At 44.5% G+C, this 14,465-nt stretch overlaps 1 protein-coding gene across 1 annotated transcript in view; it reads right to left on the reverse strand.

Annotated features, from left to right (window-relative positions):
* The window catches only part of LOC127652637 (zinc finger protein 385D-like), a 151,467-nt gene extending 137,665 nt beyond the window's left edge, over positions 1-13,802 (reverse strand). The window contains exon 1 of the mRNA XM_052138897.1: positions 13,730-13,802. Coding sequence (XP_051994857.1) covers positions 13,730-13,778 — 49 coding nt within the window. The 5' untranslated portion in view covers positions 13,779-13,802. The remainder of the gene's footprint in view (positions 1-13,729) is intronic.
* Positions 13,803-14,465: the final 663 nt, after the last annotated feature.

Here is a 14,465-nt window from a genome sequence, read left to right on the forward strand (position 1 = left end):
TTTCATCTGGCTTTTTATATACTGTGACATGATTGCCTCACCTGTTTAACATCTCCTGTTTCACATTGCCTTTTTATTTTAACTCGTCAAATTGTTATTAGTCTTAAGCTCCTCGTCTCAACTTTTTTGGAATGTGCTGCAATCATCTGATTTGAAATTACTTAGTACATTAAAAAAAGAGATTCACAAGGTAAAACATCATATAATGTGTAGTGTTTTCAATTTAGCAAAGTGTGAATATCATTTCAAATCACTACTTTTTGTTTTTCATAGCATTTTTCATACTGTCCCAACTTTTTGGAATTGGGGTTGTAAAATGTATTTCAAATCATTATTTTAAATTCATCCTATCAGCTGTTGTAGCCAAGTACATTCAAAATGTTTAATGAAATAAAAATCTAGTTAAAGATAATCTAAGTGATTAAAAAAAGCAACATTCCCCTACATATATTTTTTATGAACAGGGTGTGAAAAACATACTACTTCACTAAATAACATTTTGGAATTCAGTTGTTAGTTATTATAATTATAATCAACAATTATTTATTGTTGTCTTGTTAAAACCACTACTGGGAGCCAGGAAGTGGGTTGTTTAAATAAAACTTTGAGAATGAATACATTAAAATCTCAAGAATAAATAGCACATTGATTATTTTAAATATACAATATATGCTCTAAGATTATATGCTATAATTCTAAGAAAAGACCCTTAATCATCTTCACTCTGAAGTCATGGCCTTGGGCCTATTGAGTGAAGCACTTGCTCTCTTGTACCATTCACTCTCTGAGTCATGCAGCTCTAAGAGAAGAGGTGTTTATATGTTATTTAGAGTTATTGTGTTATGTTAGTTATGATAGTGCTTTGCTTTGTATAGTCAAAGCACTGCTTTAACTGTATGCAGTTTCCTTTCTGATGTGTAACAATGCTTTTCAAATAGACCTACCACATCCATGACTAACTGAAACCTCGGCACATCTAGTGCTTACAGAGATTCAAAATAGCAATGTTTATAAAGTGAGATATAAAGCATATATACAGTTGAAACGAGCCACCGAACATTTTTTTAAATGAGGATTTTGAACGTCTCCATGGCTTCTGTGGTATTATGGGACAATACAGTGTCCAGTGAATGTGCACTTCAGAATTTCACTGGTTGTATTACAGTAGGTCATTCAGGTATTTCTCGCCTAATCTTTAATAAATACTAAGGATTCAGGCATACCAGCTGTGTCCTAAATGACACACTACTGTATACACTATGCAATAACAATATACAATAGGAGTGTAAATATTTGCTCTTACAACAACTTGATTACAATTCTTTACCTGACTATTGGTCACGATTCGATCCATTTAGATTATTTTGGAACAATTCATGATTATTTTTATAAAGATGCAGAAAAAAGATTAGAAGTTTTTACTAAACTTCTGTTCTTTATTTTGACAGAACAGACATGCCCCAGACGTGAGCACTAGAGTCACAGATGCATTTAGGACCAAGAAGTTTTGGCTTATATGTTTGGCTGCTAGGGGTGTATCGGTTCACATTTCTCACGTTCGGTTTGTATCACGGTTTTAGGGTCACGGTTTCGGTATGGTTTGGTACTAACTATGTTCAGAAATAAATTACTACTGACATATCCAAAGTAAGAATTCTCTATTTTGTACAGAACAAACACTTCAGTTAATTGTATCAAAACCATGATTTCTGCCACATGTTCTGTCATGGATACTACAAGCATGATTACCACAATATTATTATAATAAACCATGGTTAATTCTCATTAGGGTCCTTAAAAATTATCTGACTACTAAATCAACATTAACTTAATACCTGAATTATTATGCTACTTGCAATATAAAGTGCATTTCATACTCAATTCAACTTGTGTCATCGTAGATGTATATGGCTTTCTTTCGTCTGCAGAACACAAATGAAGATTTTTTTGAAGAATATTTAAGTAGTGTAGGTCCATAAATATCAAGCAAATAGTTGCCAAATTTAAGCTCCAAAAAGTACATAAAGCCATCATAAAATTAATCCATACGACTCCAGTGGATTAATTAATGATTTCTGAATTGAAACGCCTGGTGTGTGTTTGAAACGCATACTTTTATAAACTTTTATTTTTACATTTTAACAATATTTTTACTTTTTTTTAAACGGGACACTTCCGGCCAGCTCATTAACAAGGGTGGAGTTCAAACTGCTTTTTGTGACCAATTTGATGAAAAACTAATGATAAAATATAACTTGTAAAATTTATATTTTAGAATTGTACCTAGAAGGGTAATAAAGTAGAGATTATGGTTAACGACTCGGTTACTAGCGTAACCTCGGTTCCCTGAGAGGAGGGAACGAGTATTGCGTAAGTAGCTTACGCTATGGGAAAACTCAGTTTCTCGAGAAATATTGAAGTCTTTATGTAAAACGCATTGCAGCTGCACAGCAGACAGCGATGAGCGAGGCAGCTCGGTCATTGGCTGTGCCGCGGCAACTGCTCGAACCAATGACGGGGCGACTCTGAACGCGCGACCAATGGGCGCGCGCTCACTCGCGCGCTCAGAGCCTGCCGAAATTAGCATAGGCAGGCTATATAATGGGCACCCCCTCATGCGAGTTCCTTTAGGTTCAATCGACTGAAGCGAACTGACCAAGCACAAGCACGGCAGCTTACGCAATACTCGTTCCCTCCTCTCAGGGAACCGAGGTTACGCTAGTAACCGAGTCGTTCCCTATCGAGAGGTCTCTCCTATTGCGTAAGTAGCTTACGCTATGGGAACACCATGTAAAACGCCGTGCGTGCTGACTTCGCTCTATAAAACCAGAGGCAGGTGCCTGAGCTTTAAAGCAAAGTGATTATTCCCCGAGCCGGCCAACGGCGAGCTATATACTGGGATATTACAGAGCGTCCTTGCCCAAGTCGGGGCGCTCTTTGTACAAACACAAGCACACATCTTATGTACTGAGCTTTTTATGTACTGGTACGCATAATAAATCCTCTAAGTCGGTCAGAGACGGACCTTATAAGGGAGGAGGTGATGCCCAGCATACACACACTCTATTCCATTCTATAGTCAGGCTGATAGAATGTTGGAATGCAATGCCGCCGCACAAATATCTTCAATGGGTATCCCACTCGACCATGCCCACGAGGAGGCCATGCTCCTCGTAGAGTGAGCTCTGATGCCTAAGGGGCATTGAAGGCCCTTGGCTTCATAAGCCAGCGCTATAGCATCCACTATCCAGCGCGATATTCTTTGCTTTGAGACAGCGAGACCCTTAGTTCGGCCCCCAAAGCATACGAATAATTGTTCCGTCTGTCTGAACAGGGCAGAACGTTCCAAATATACTCTGAGTGCCCTGACCGGGCAGAGTAAATTTGCGTCGCCTTCGTCTGCTGGGGACGATAGCACTGCCAGAGATATCACCTGTGCTCTGAAGGGTGTAGAGAGCACTTTAGGAATATACCCGTACTTTGGCCTAAGGACAACTCTGCAGTCGTTAGGTCCAAATTCCAGGCAAGCAGCGCTTGATGACAGCGCATGCAGGTCGCCCACTCTTTTAACTGAAGCGAGAGCTGCTTAAGGTGCACGGTTCGGAGAGGTTCGAACGGGGCACCCTTGAGTGCGTCCAGGACCGTGGCCAGGTCCCAGATCGGCACCGAAGGTGGGCGAGGAGGGTTCATCCTCCTAGCGCCTCTTAGGAAACGGATCAGATCGTTTTTCCCTAATGAATGTCCTTTATCAGGATTGTGTGATGCCGCTATGGCAGCCACATAGACTTTGAGCGTGGAGGGTGTGCGGCCCGCCTCCAGCAGCTACACTTGATATCTTGCAAGTTTTGGGGTTCAAACTCTTGGTATCACACCAGTCACTGAACACTTTCCACTTTCGGGCATACAAGCGCCTCGTAGAGGGCGCTCACGCCTCAGTAATGGTTCTCAAAACTCCACTGGGGAGGTTCTCGGGAACCCGTTGAGGGGCCATGCATGGAGGGCCCACAGATCGGGGCGGGGATGAAGAATCATCCCGCTGGCCTGTCCGAGGAGGTCTTGCCTCAGCGGAATCGGCCATGGGGCAGATTGCATCATCTGTATCAGTTCTGGAAACCACGTCTGGTTTTTCCAGAGTGGGGCTACCAGGAGCACTGCACATTTCACCTCCCTGATCCGACTGATGACCTGAGGTAGCATCGCGATCGGGGAAAAGCATACAAGGGGCTGCTCGGCCAAACTTGGGCGAGCGCGTCCGTGCTTTTGAGAAGAAGAGAGGGCAGTGCGCGTTTTCCTTGGAGGCTGAAGAGGTCGACCTCTGCCTCGCCAAAGGTTTGCCATAACCACTGAACCGTCAGAGGGTGGAGAGACCATTCTCCTGGGAGAACCTTGTCTCTGGATAGCATGTCCGCTCCTTGGTTCAGGACACCTGGCACGTGCGCTGCCCTTAGCGAGCGCAGGTGGTGTTGTGACCATAGGATGAGCTCCCTGGCCATAGAGTGCAGGGAGCTCGACCTGAGTCCACCTTGGCGATTTATATACGAAACTACTGTCATGTTGTCCATTCGGACCAGGACGTGTTCGTTTTTTTAGGTACGGAAGCAGGGCTCTGAGAGCCAAGGCGACCGCTTTCATTTCCAGACAGTTTATGTGTAGGCGCTTTTCCGGGTTTGACCAAAACCCGGAGACAGGCCTGCCCTCGTAAAGGGCCCCCCATCCTATTTTGGAGGCATCTGTCATGATAATTTTTCTCCGCGTACTCACGCCCAGACTCACGCCGGTTTGATACCAGTTGATGGCTTTCCAGGGCGTCAGGGCTTTTATACAGCCGTGATTCGCTCTGATCAAAAAGTGGCCCGAGCGCCACGCGTGAGTGGGGACACGGCTCTTGAGCCAGCGCTGTAGAGGACGCATGTGCAACAATCCTAGCTGGAGTACAGCTGATGCCGAGGCCATGAGACCGAGCATTCTTTGAAATCGTTTGACGGGGTCGTGCGCGCCCGTTCTGAACGATGTTGCAAGGCGTCGAATAGAGAGCGCGCGCTCTGATGAGAGGCGCTGTCATCTGCACTGAGTCTAGCACTATTCCCAGAAAAGAGATATTCTGGCTGGGGGATAGCACGCTCTTTGCAAAATTGATTCTCAGACCCAGGTATTCTAGATGGCTGATAATCCAAGATCTGTGCGTCATTAACTGGTCCTCTGATTGTGCTATGATTAGCCAATCATCGAGGTAATTCAGTATTCGCACTCCCCGCTGTCTCAGGGGGAAAGTGCCGCGTCCATACATTTCGCTGAATGTACGGGGGCCAATGATAGGTCGAATGGTAGTACTGTGTACTGGTATGACTGTCCCTCGAAAGCGAATCTCAGAAAGGGCCTGTGATGAGGCGCTATCGGAATGTGAAAGTAAGCATCTTTCAAATCCACTGATAGAAACCAATCCCCGGGGCGAACTTGCGCGAGGATATGTTTGGTTGTTAACATTCTGAACGAGCGAATCATTAAAGCTTTGTTCAGATGTCTGAGATCCAGGATGGGGCGAAGGCCACCGTCCTTTTCGGACGAGAAAATAGCGGCTGTAAAAACCCGCCTCGCTCAAAGAGGGAGGAACAGTTTCTATAGCGCCCTTCTCTATCAGTTTGAGCACCTCGGTGCGTAGAACATGTGACACATCTTTTCTCACTTTCGTCTCGACCACCGCTGAAAAGCGGGGTGGTCTGCGAGCGAACTGAAGTGAGTATCCGTGTTTTATTATGTTCAAAACCCATTTCGGCATGTCGGGATTTTTTCCCAGGCTTCTGCTCGCGACAGATATGGGCTGAATGCTGGCTGGGGGCGTGTCGCAGTGACGTATGGGCCCCACCGGCAAATCGCTTTGTGCTAACACAGAGTCTACGGCTCTCAGAGGCGCAGGTGCGCGCTGAGCAGCCGTATTGAGTGCCGAGTGCAGGGGTGCATGTGAGAGTACAGGCACGTGCGCTATCTCCGAGATGCTCACAGCATGAGTCGGAGAGATGCTTGAAACTGTATGAACAGTGTTTTGGGGTGGGGGTGCATACATCATAATAGGCACGCGCGCCATATTCATAAAGCTTTCCGCATTTAGCGGGGAGTTTCTTTGCTCGCGCATTGCATCTGTGATGCTTGCGGCATGAAATAGAGAGCTGTTTGAAACTGTATGGGTAGCTGTGTGTAGGGGTGCGTGCAGTACAGCAGGCACGCGCGCTACAGTTATAGTATTTCCCGTTTTTACTGAGGAAGTGTTTATAAATGTGGGAACAGTGCTTGTGTGTAGTGGTGCATACATGACAATAGGCAAACGATCTACATTTTTGGGACATCCAGCCTGAACTGGGGAGTTATTTGGCACTGTATGTGGGAATGCGCACTTTAGTGTGGACATGTGAACCCTTAGTGACACAGGCAGAAAATGACTCTTTTCGTGATTTCTGTGTGTCGCCGTAAAAACGGCGTTTGATTGCAGGTGAGCGAGTTTTATGACTGGCCCATTGACTGCTGTATAGACATTTCCAGCCGCCTGTAAGGGGACTGGGTAATGTTTTAGATGTTTGAGAGAGAGCGGTCCGGCTTTTGTGAGACACGTACTCTCTCTTTTTCTTCCTGTTGCTAGGAAGACTTACGAGCTCCGTGTTCAGAGTGATTCTGGGCCGAGGACCTCGTTGCTCGTGCGGATTTCTTCGGCCAGCGGAACGCGAGCGGCGTCGAGCGTCCTTTTCAGGTCTGCTCTTCGGCTGGGAGACGGGCGGCTCTGCCCTGGCTCGCTGCTGCTGCTGGGGCGGTTTCTGAGATGAGCTGGAACGCTTGGGCAGGAAGTGATGCATAGCTTGCGAATCCTTCCGAGCCTCAGTGAAGCGCTCAGTGAATTCTCTCACCACCGGTCCGAACAGGCCGCTTGGAGTGACAGGCGCGTCAAGAAATGGTGCCTTATCCGCGTCCTTCATCTCCGTTAGCGTTAGCCACAGATGGCGCTCAAGGACGGTCAAATTAGCCATGGCCCGGCCGATGGATTGGGCGGTGGCCTTTGTGGCTCGCAGGGCTATGTCCGTAGCGCTGCGCAGGTCCTTGAAAGCCTCGGGTTCAGGTCCAGACTTGTCCATGGTGCGGAGGAGTTTGGCCTGAAAAACTTGTAGGACCGCCATCGAATGCAGCGCTGACACAGCTTGGCCGGCGGCGGCGTATGCACGACCGGCGAGAGCTGAGGTGGTTCTGCAGGGCTTCGAGGGGTGAGAAGCTCTGGCCTTCCATCCAGCCGTGGAGGGTGGGCATAGATGGTTGGCCACGGTCTCCTCGAGGGGCGGAGTTGCCTCGTAGCCTCTTTCTCTCGCGCCGTCCACTGAGGAGAGCGAGGAAGAAAAAGAAGGCTTTAGGCGAGCAGAGTGCGGGGCTTTCCACGACTTTGTGAGCTCGTCGTGGACCTCAGGGAAGAAAGGAGAGGGTCTCTGTCGGGGGGCCTGCCGGCGCCCCTGCAGGAACCACTCGTCCAGCCGGCTGCGGGCGGGTTCTTCCGGGGAAGACCAGTCGAGCCCAAGGTCTTCCACGGCTTTTGACAGGATACGGACGATTTCCGAGTCCATGCTGGTGCCCGCGCCGTGTCCGCTGATGTCGATGGCGCGGGGTCGAACGAGCCCAGCCAGTCGTCGGATGCAGCGTCAAGGCTGTCATCCTTTCCATCATCGTCCCCTGATGTGCCGAACGAGATGAGACCCACCACCTTGTTGGAGGGGTGCAGGTCCGCCTCGTGAAATGGACTGGCGGCGGGAGATTTCTGGTAGCGGTGATGCACGCGGACTGGGCCGGCGTGACGTCACCGAGTCGGCGTGCTCTGGCAGCCTCTGTGGGCGGCGCTTTTCTTGCGCGGCTCGAACGGAGGTGGCAGCACGGTGGAAGCCGGCTCGCTTGCGGTGAAAACGGCAAAGCGAAGCGCCAGCTCGGCGAGGCCCAAGGAGCATTCGCCCGAATAAGTGCAGCTTCTGCGTGGTCCAGACCCAGGCAGCGAGTGCAGATGATGTGCCGATCTCCGTCGTGAAGAGGGCCTCTGCACGAGGCACAGGCTGAAGGCATTTGAAACAACGCCTTGGAAAATTACTCTTTTACTTTTAAAAGCATCGCGGGGGCGAGCGCTTGCAGTAAAGGATATGCGATCGCGCGCCGGATAGGCGTAGCAGAAGGCTTCGAAGCGGCTGAAGGCGCCGGCGTCCTCTTAGCAGTCTCGCTGTAAGCTTGTCAACGGCGGCGAAAGACTCCAACAATCCGGAGGATCCAGCGAAGAGAAGGTCTTCGCTGAAGGAGATTAAATCTAAAGGAACTCGCATGACGGGGTGCCCATTATATAGCCTGCCTATTTTATGCTAATTTCGGCAGGCTCTGAGCGCGCGAACGCGAGGCGCGCACCCATTGGGCGCGCACCCATTGGTCGCGCGTTCAGAGTCGCCCCGTCATTGGTTCGAGCAGTTGCGGCACAGCCAATGACCGAGCTGCCTCGCTCATCGCTGTCTGCTGTGCAGCTGCAATGCGTTTTACATAAAGACTTCAATATTTCTCGAGAAACTGAGTTTTCCCATAGCGTAAGCTACTTAAGGTACGTACACACTGCCAGCGACATCGCGCGCGACAGCGACTCAATACCATTCATTTTCAATGCGAGCACAGCGACTTCGCGATCGAGCTGTCGCGACCGTTAGCTAGATGTGGCGTGTCAGCGGCGACAAAGTTGAGAAAGTTCAACTTTGAGCGACTAACGGCGACAGCCAATAGGAGAGACGACGGAGAGCTCACATGATCCTTCTCTCTTTCTCTCAGCTCCTGCAGTAACGGAAAGATGGATGAAAGGCTAATTCTTGCTGTTAGAAATGTTCCAGTGCTCTATGATATGTCTCTTCCCACGTACAAGGACATTTTAAAGAAAAATACTGCGTGGAAAGGTGTATCTGAGATCGCGGGGATTTTATGGACCCATACAGACCGACATTTGCATTTTACGCCGCAGATAAACAGCCGCTATGGCAAACAGCACGCCTTGTTTCTCATTCATCTTTGATATAAAGTATTTTATGTACTGATTCCATTTATATTTAGTCTTTTCCCTACAAAATGTTTGTTTTTAGTGGCAAGAAAAGAGATTCGCTGTCAACAGCAATGGAATGACATCCGTGAATGTCATTTATAAACGTTACTAGGCAACCAGTAGTGGGAACACCCACTAGCGACTTCACCGCCAGCCACTGGCGACCTGCAGCGATAAAGTCGCTGGCAGTGTGTACGTAGTTTTACGCAATAGCAGAGACCTCTCGATAGGGAACCGGTTTTACAATTATTTGCACATTTTCTTATTATGCAAAAGCACTGATGCAAAAAATTCATATCACATAACAATTGTCTAAATGTCTAAGTGGAAGTATTTCTGGGGGATATGTGGACACTAAGGGAAGCCCAATAATAAGAAAACTGACACACACACACACACACACACACACACACACACACACACACACACACACACACACACACAAATAGGAGGTAATAAGAGACACACCAATCTAGTGCACAACACCGCTTATGCGCATCCCAAGCTTAGTGATGTGCTTTAGTGTAAACACAGTGCTTTAAAAGTGTCCATGTAAGATTATTGTGGGTACGCAACATGTAGATCATGGAATCAGACAGTTTTTTCTACTGCATCAGTTTATTAAAACAATCTGTTTTCTGTCAGACACCCCAACATAAAGAATCGACAACAGACTCTAACAGACATACTATCCACAACACCTTACAAATAAACCTGTGGACTATGCATAATAACTGGAAATTTGCTTTATAGCTGGCAATTTAAAGTCCGATCATGACTAAAATTGACATTTATTGTTGAATGCGGTAAATTTGTACAGAAGCAATGCTTTAATGACGACGATTTAAGACGCAACTTCAAGTTTACTCACTGATAGTAACTACACACCAATGCACCGCACGCTGTCGGCACGCTTAAACATTACAAAAAGTGGTATCTTTAATTTATCACTTTCAAATCAACACAGCTAAAAATATTAAACTTACTAGTTTGTTGTTGGATGACTAGTGGAACATTCTGTCCCATTTATAGTATGTGTGTCTTTCTAGGACTTCTGTCTGCTTGCTTTACATCCGTCATCTTCAGTCACTCATTTCCAGTAAATGCTGACAATCAGTTGAATTAAGTAAATTTTTTTGAAGGATATGAGTCTGAAAGATCGAATTTCTTTGTTACATTTTGGAATTTGTGTGTTTAAGCATCAGAATTCATGAGAGTTCACGTTCAGTTGGCGACACCTGGCAATTAAGGCACCATGCAGCCACCATCCGTAACCTTAACAACAACTCCAGTACCGCCACAGGTACAAGAGTTTTCCCATTTAGGCCTACAAAATCTTATAAAAAACTATTTTCATAAGACTCTATTTATTTATACATTATATATAATATTTTGCCACATGTAAATAAACCATTTCATGGTTTTAACCGTGGATTCTAAATTCTTACAGCTAAATTAAGCATGATATTTTTAATCATGGTTTAATGTAAAACCGTAATATCCCTATAACCAAGAAGTTTCCTTCATAACTAAGAGCATCAGCTGAGAGAGATTTTCTTTCATATGTAAGCTAATTGGACATTGTCACAGAAATGTACCCATATGAATCGGTAACGAATCAAAATCTGAATCAAAACGGAATCGAATCTGAAAATCTGTACAAATTCCCAGCCCTACTAAAATTTAGTAGCATGAAAACGTGGTATAACATGGGATATGGTATCCACAATATCCCTATTCATTTTGGGAGATGGAGAGAGGCGACTCACGAGACAAAAGATAAAATATTATCTTTTTGCACCTGCCACATGTCATTAACAAATAACAGGAGCCTGTAATCAACAGACATTTAGCTAACTGAATAGTTCCCTTCAGAACCACCTGAAATCGCTCCCTATCCCTACGTTTTGTGGCATTCACTATAGCGAAAATCAATGAACAAGTGAGTGTTTTCGTTCACAGCCACATGTTCCATTTGTGGTTAACCTATTTTATGAAGAAATAACTATATATAATTATATAACTATATAAAATATTGAATAATTATGGAAATATAAAAGCAATATAAACATAATGTATATCGTAATGGGTGAAGTAAGCAACAATAATTTAACTAACTTTGGTTAGTTAAATTATAACTAACTTTGGTCAAATGGTCGAAAACAGTTGTGAATAATGATACATAGGACTGAGCTCAGCAGCATCCATCCACCCATCAATTTACCTGCTCATTCTAAAGTTTGCAAGCGGTGAAATCCGCAGCCTGAACTTTCTTACTTTCAAAGTGCACCTTTTCTCCTACAATCTTGCATGCTCCTCTCCTGTGGCAAGAAGGCTTGTGTAATCTGAGATGGAATCTGTATCACATTGGGTATTAATATAGTTATGAATATTGTTTCTTAAATTCCATAATCAATCCATCTAAATTTCTTTGTCAGAGGCATTGATGCGTTTTACACCCCTAATATACACTACAGTCAACCATGTAGTGTAAGAATTTTTAAAGTGTAGCATTGTTCCAAATGGAGCACGTACTTTTATTTACAACACAGAAGCAATCGCCGTGTAACAGTTGACGGAAGTGATGTTTTAAACACATGCAATGTGTTGCCACTAGATTTAGTGTGTTAGCCAACCTCAGTTAAACACTTGTGTCTACATTTACATTTATGCATTTGGCAGATGCTTTTATTAAATCCCCCTTATTACAGGGACAATCCCCCCGGAGCAACCTGGAGTTACGTGCCTTGCTCAAGAACACAATGGTGGTGGCTGTTGGGATCGAACCGACAACCTTCTGCTTAACAGTTTAGTGCTTTAGTGATGGTAAAGCATTCAACTTACATTTGTAAGGTGCTGTCTTCTCTGAAGTTTAGCTAGTTGCTACAATATCCAACATTCCACACTCATAGTACACTTCTTTTTGTTGCATTTTCAGTGGTAACATACTACTCGCACTACTTAAGTGTGCGGTTCGGGATGCACCTGTTTTTTGGCATACTACACACTAAAGAAGTATGCAATATTCAGGCACTGCCAGATTTCCAAACATCAAACACATCAGAGACAGTGTTGCCGGGCTTACTGAGGCATCATCTCTCATCTTGCCTCTAAAGACAGGTGAGACCCACACACCTGCTCTCAGATACAGCCCGAGCTCTCCCACTGGGGAATGTGGCAAATGTGTTTTCAGACGTCCTGTCATTCTTGGTTTTTCAAATTATGATAAGATCATGAGGGATGAAAAGATTTTAAAAGAGGACAAATTATGAAATGGATATTATGAAGAAGTGGGGGAAATGAATGAAAAAAATTATTTTGACTGTCCCTTTTCTTAAAAAAATTAAAACAAAATAAAAAATATTCTGGGGTTCAGTGAGGCACTTACAATGGAAGTGAATGGGGCCAATCAGTGAACGTTAAAATAGTCATTTTCAAATGTATGGCCACAAGACGTAAACAGTATGTGTGTTAACATGATTTTAGTGTGATAAAATCTGTGTAAAGTATATCAAATTTTACAAGCCTAAACCCCTAAATGATGGTCAAAATTAGGATATAAACAACTTTTCAGCTGAAATATTACATAAGTTTTAACAGAATAATTAATGTAAGTGCTTTTATAAAATTATAAACTTCACATTTCTGCCTTTTAAACCCACCAAATATCGGCCCCATTCACTTCCATTGTAAGTCCCTTCCTGTAACAGGGATATTTTTTTTTAAAGAAAAAGAGGGACTAATTGAAATTATTTATGTGGTATGGAATATTATGCCACGAATGCTGTCGATTGAGCTCCCGGAATATTCCTTTAATAGGGAATGAGTGGTGATCACGTCCACCCATTGTGATCGTTACGACCCCAAGTAAGAATGAATGTGGGGATTGAAAGCACACCAACATTAGGCAAACACAAACACTACGCCAAATACACATTCAAAGTGAGAAAAAAAGAGATGACATTTATTAGTGCTTTAATAGTTCTTCTCGAGAAGAAGGATTTGTGCTAGAAAGCAGAGAGCCCAAGGGGTGCTCTTTGAGTTAACTGATGTCATCCCGAGTAAGGAAGAAAACGGACACCTCCGAGACGAGCGCGAGCGGTGAGGCGTAAAGTCAAACCGGACCGGCCATATGAACATTATTTATTTTTATTTTTTTACATTTGTCTAAAGTCTAGATGAGAAATTATAGTTGAAAGCAAGACCATCCAACCATGTCCCTCAAATGTTATTGTTCTAAAATGAACTGAACTGAAAAATATGACACATTTTATGGCCCATTCATCATGGCAGGGCTACTACTTCTTGTCTGGAGCAATGAGATTGTGTGAGCGCTCGTTCTACTTTCATCTATTTTTCAGATGCATGAGGAGTATGTTTTGGCAGGAAAGTAAACATGATTAACCACAACTAACTTAGTAGCAGCATATTATCGAAATAAGTTCCCAAATTGTGATTACAGCCACTATTTGAGTGATAACAAATGTAGCCTAATTAGTGTCCGTCTGACAGTCAACTTCACGATGTTAATTAAACACGTTATCCAAACCTATCCTACCTTTCGCTTGAGACGAACACCTGCGCATTTATATCTAAACCGAGAGTCCCAATGAAAGTATAGCTATTAAACGAACGGGTGCTTACCGGTACCGCTGCGTTTGCGAGTCACTCCTTGGTCCTCTGTGCCCAACATTACTACCGTACTTCTTGCTCTCCGGTTTGCCCGAGCTGAACTGAACTGATACTGAGCACCTCGCGCAGATAAATGGTCACTCGTGCGTCAGCGCGCACTGCCAACCCAAAGGCTCTCCAAGAATATCATTCACACAAACGGCGCGCGCCGTCCTTCAGGGAAGAACTTTCCAGCCTTTTCTACTTTATGCTACACTGTTTATACACAGAGTAAACAGAAACTTTTTTTTAGTCATATCAATATTTTAAATTGAACAGGCGAAATTTGAGTAATCAATTTCCCGTTTTGGTTTCGTCCCACTGTTCGTACCTGGAAGACTGTGTGAAGTTAAATCACTCAAAACGATATGGCAGGACTATAAATAATCGACACATCAAATGTTACAGAGCCTGGCCGGTTGTGGTCATAAATTAAACTGTGTATTAAATCTGAGCCCTTCCAAAGGGGGGAGACCGGGGATGGTTGTAACACGGGTCAGTTGTAACAATTCCAATCTGTCCAATCAGGAACTAGTTACAAATCACCTGATTCACTTCGCACATGCTCAGTTTAGTTCTTATTCCACATGTGATAAAGTAGAGCCCTCTGGCAGACACAGCACAAGTTAGAGTGGAAAAAACAATTTTGAGGTAAGAAAGTTACTTTTTTTGTTTTTGTTATGGGAATTTCTGCTTTGTAGTTAAACTC

This window comes from Xyrauchen texanus, chromosome 12 (assembly GCF_025860055.1).
Source record: "Xyrauchen texanus isolate HMW12.3.18 chromosome 12, RBS_HiC_50CHRs, whole genome shotgun sequence".
Classification (NCBI taxonomy): domain Eukaryota; kingdom Metazoa; phylum Chordata; class Actinopteri; order Cypriniformes; family Catostomidae; genus Xyrauchen; species Xyrauchen texanus.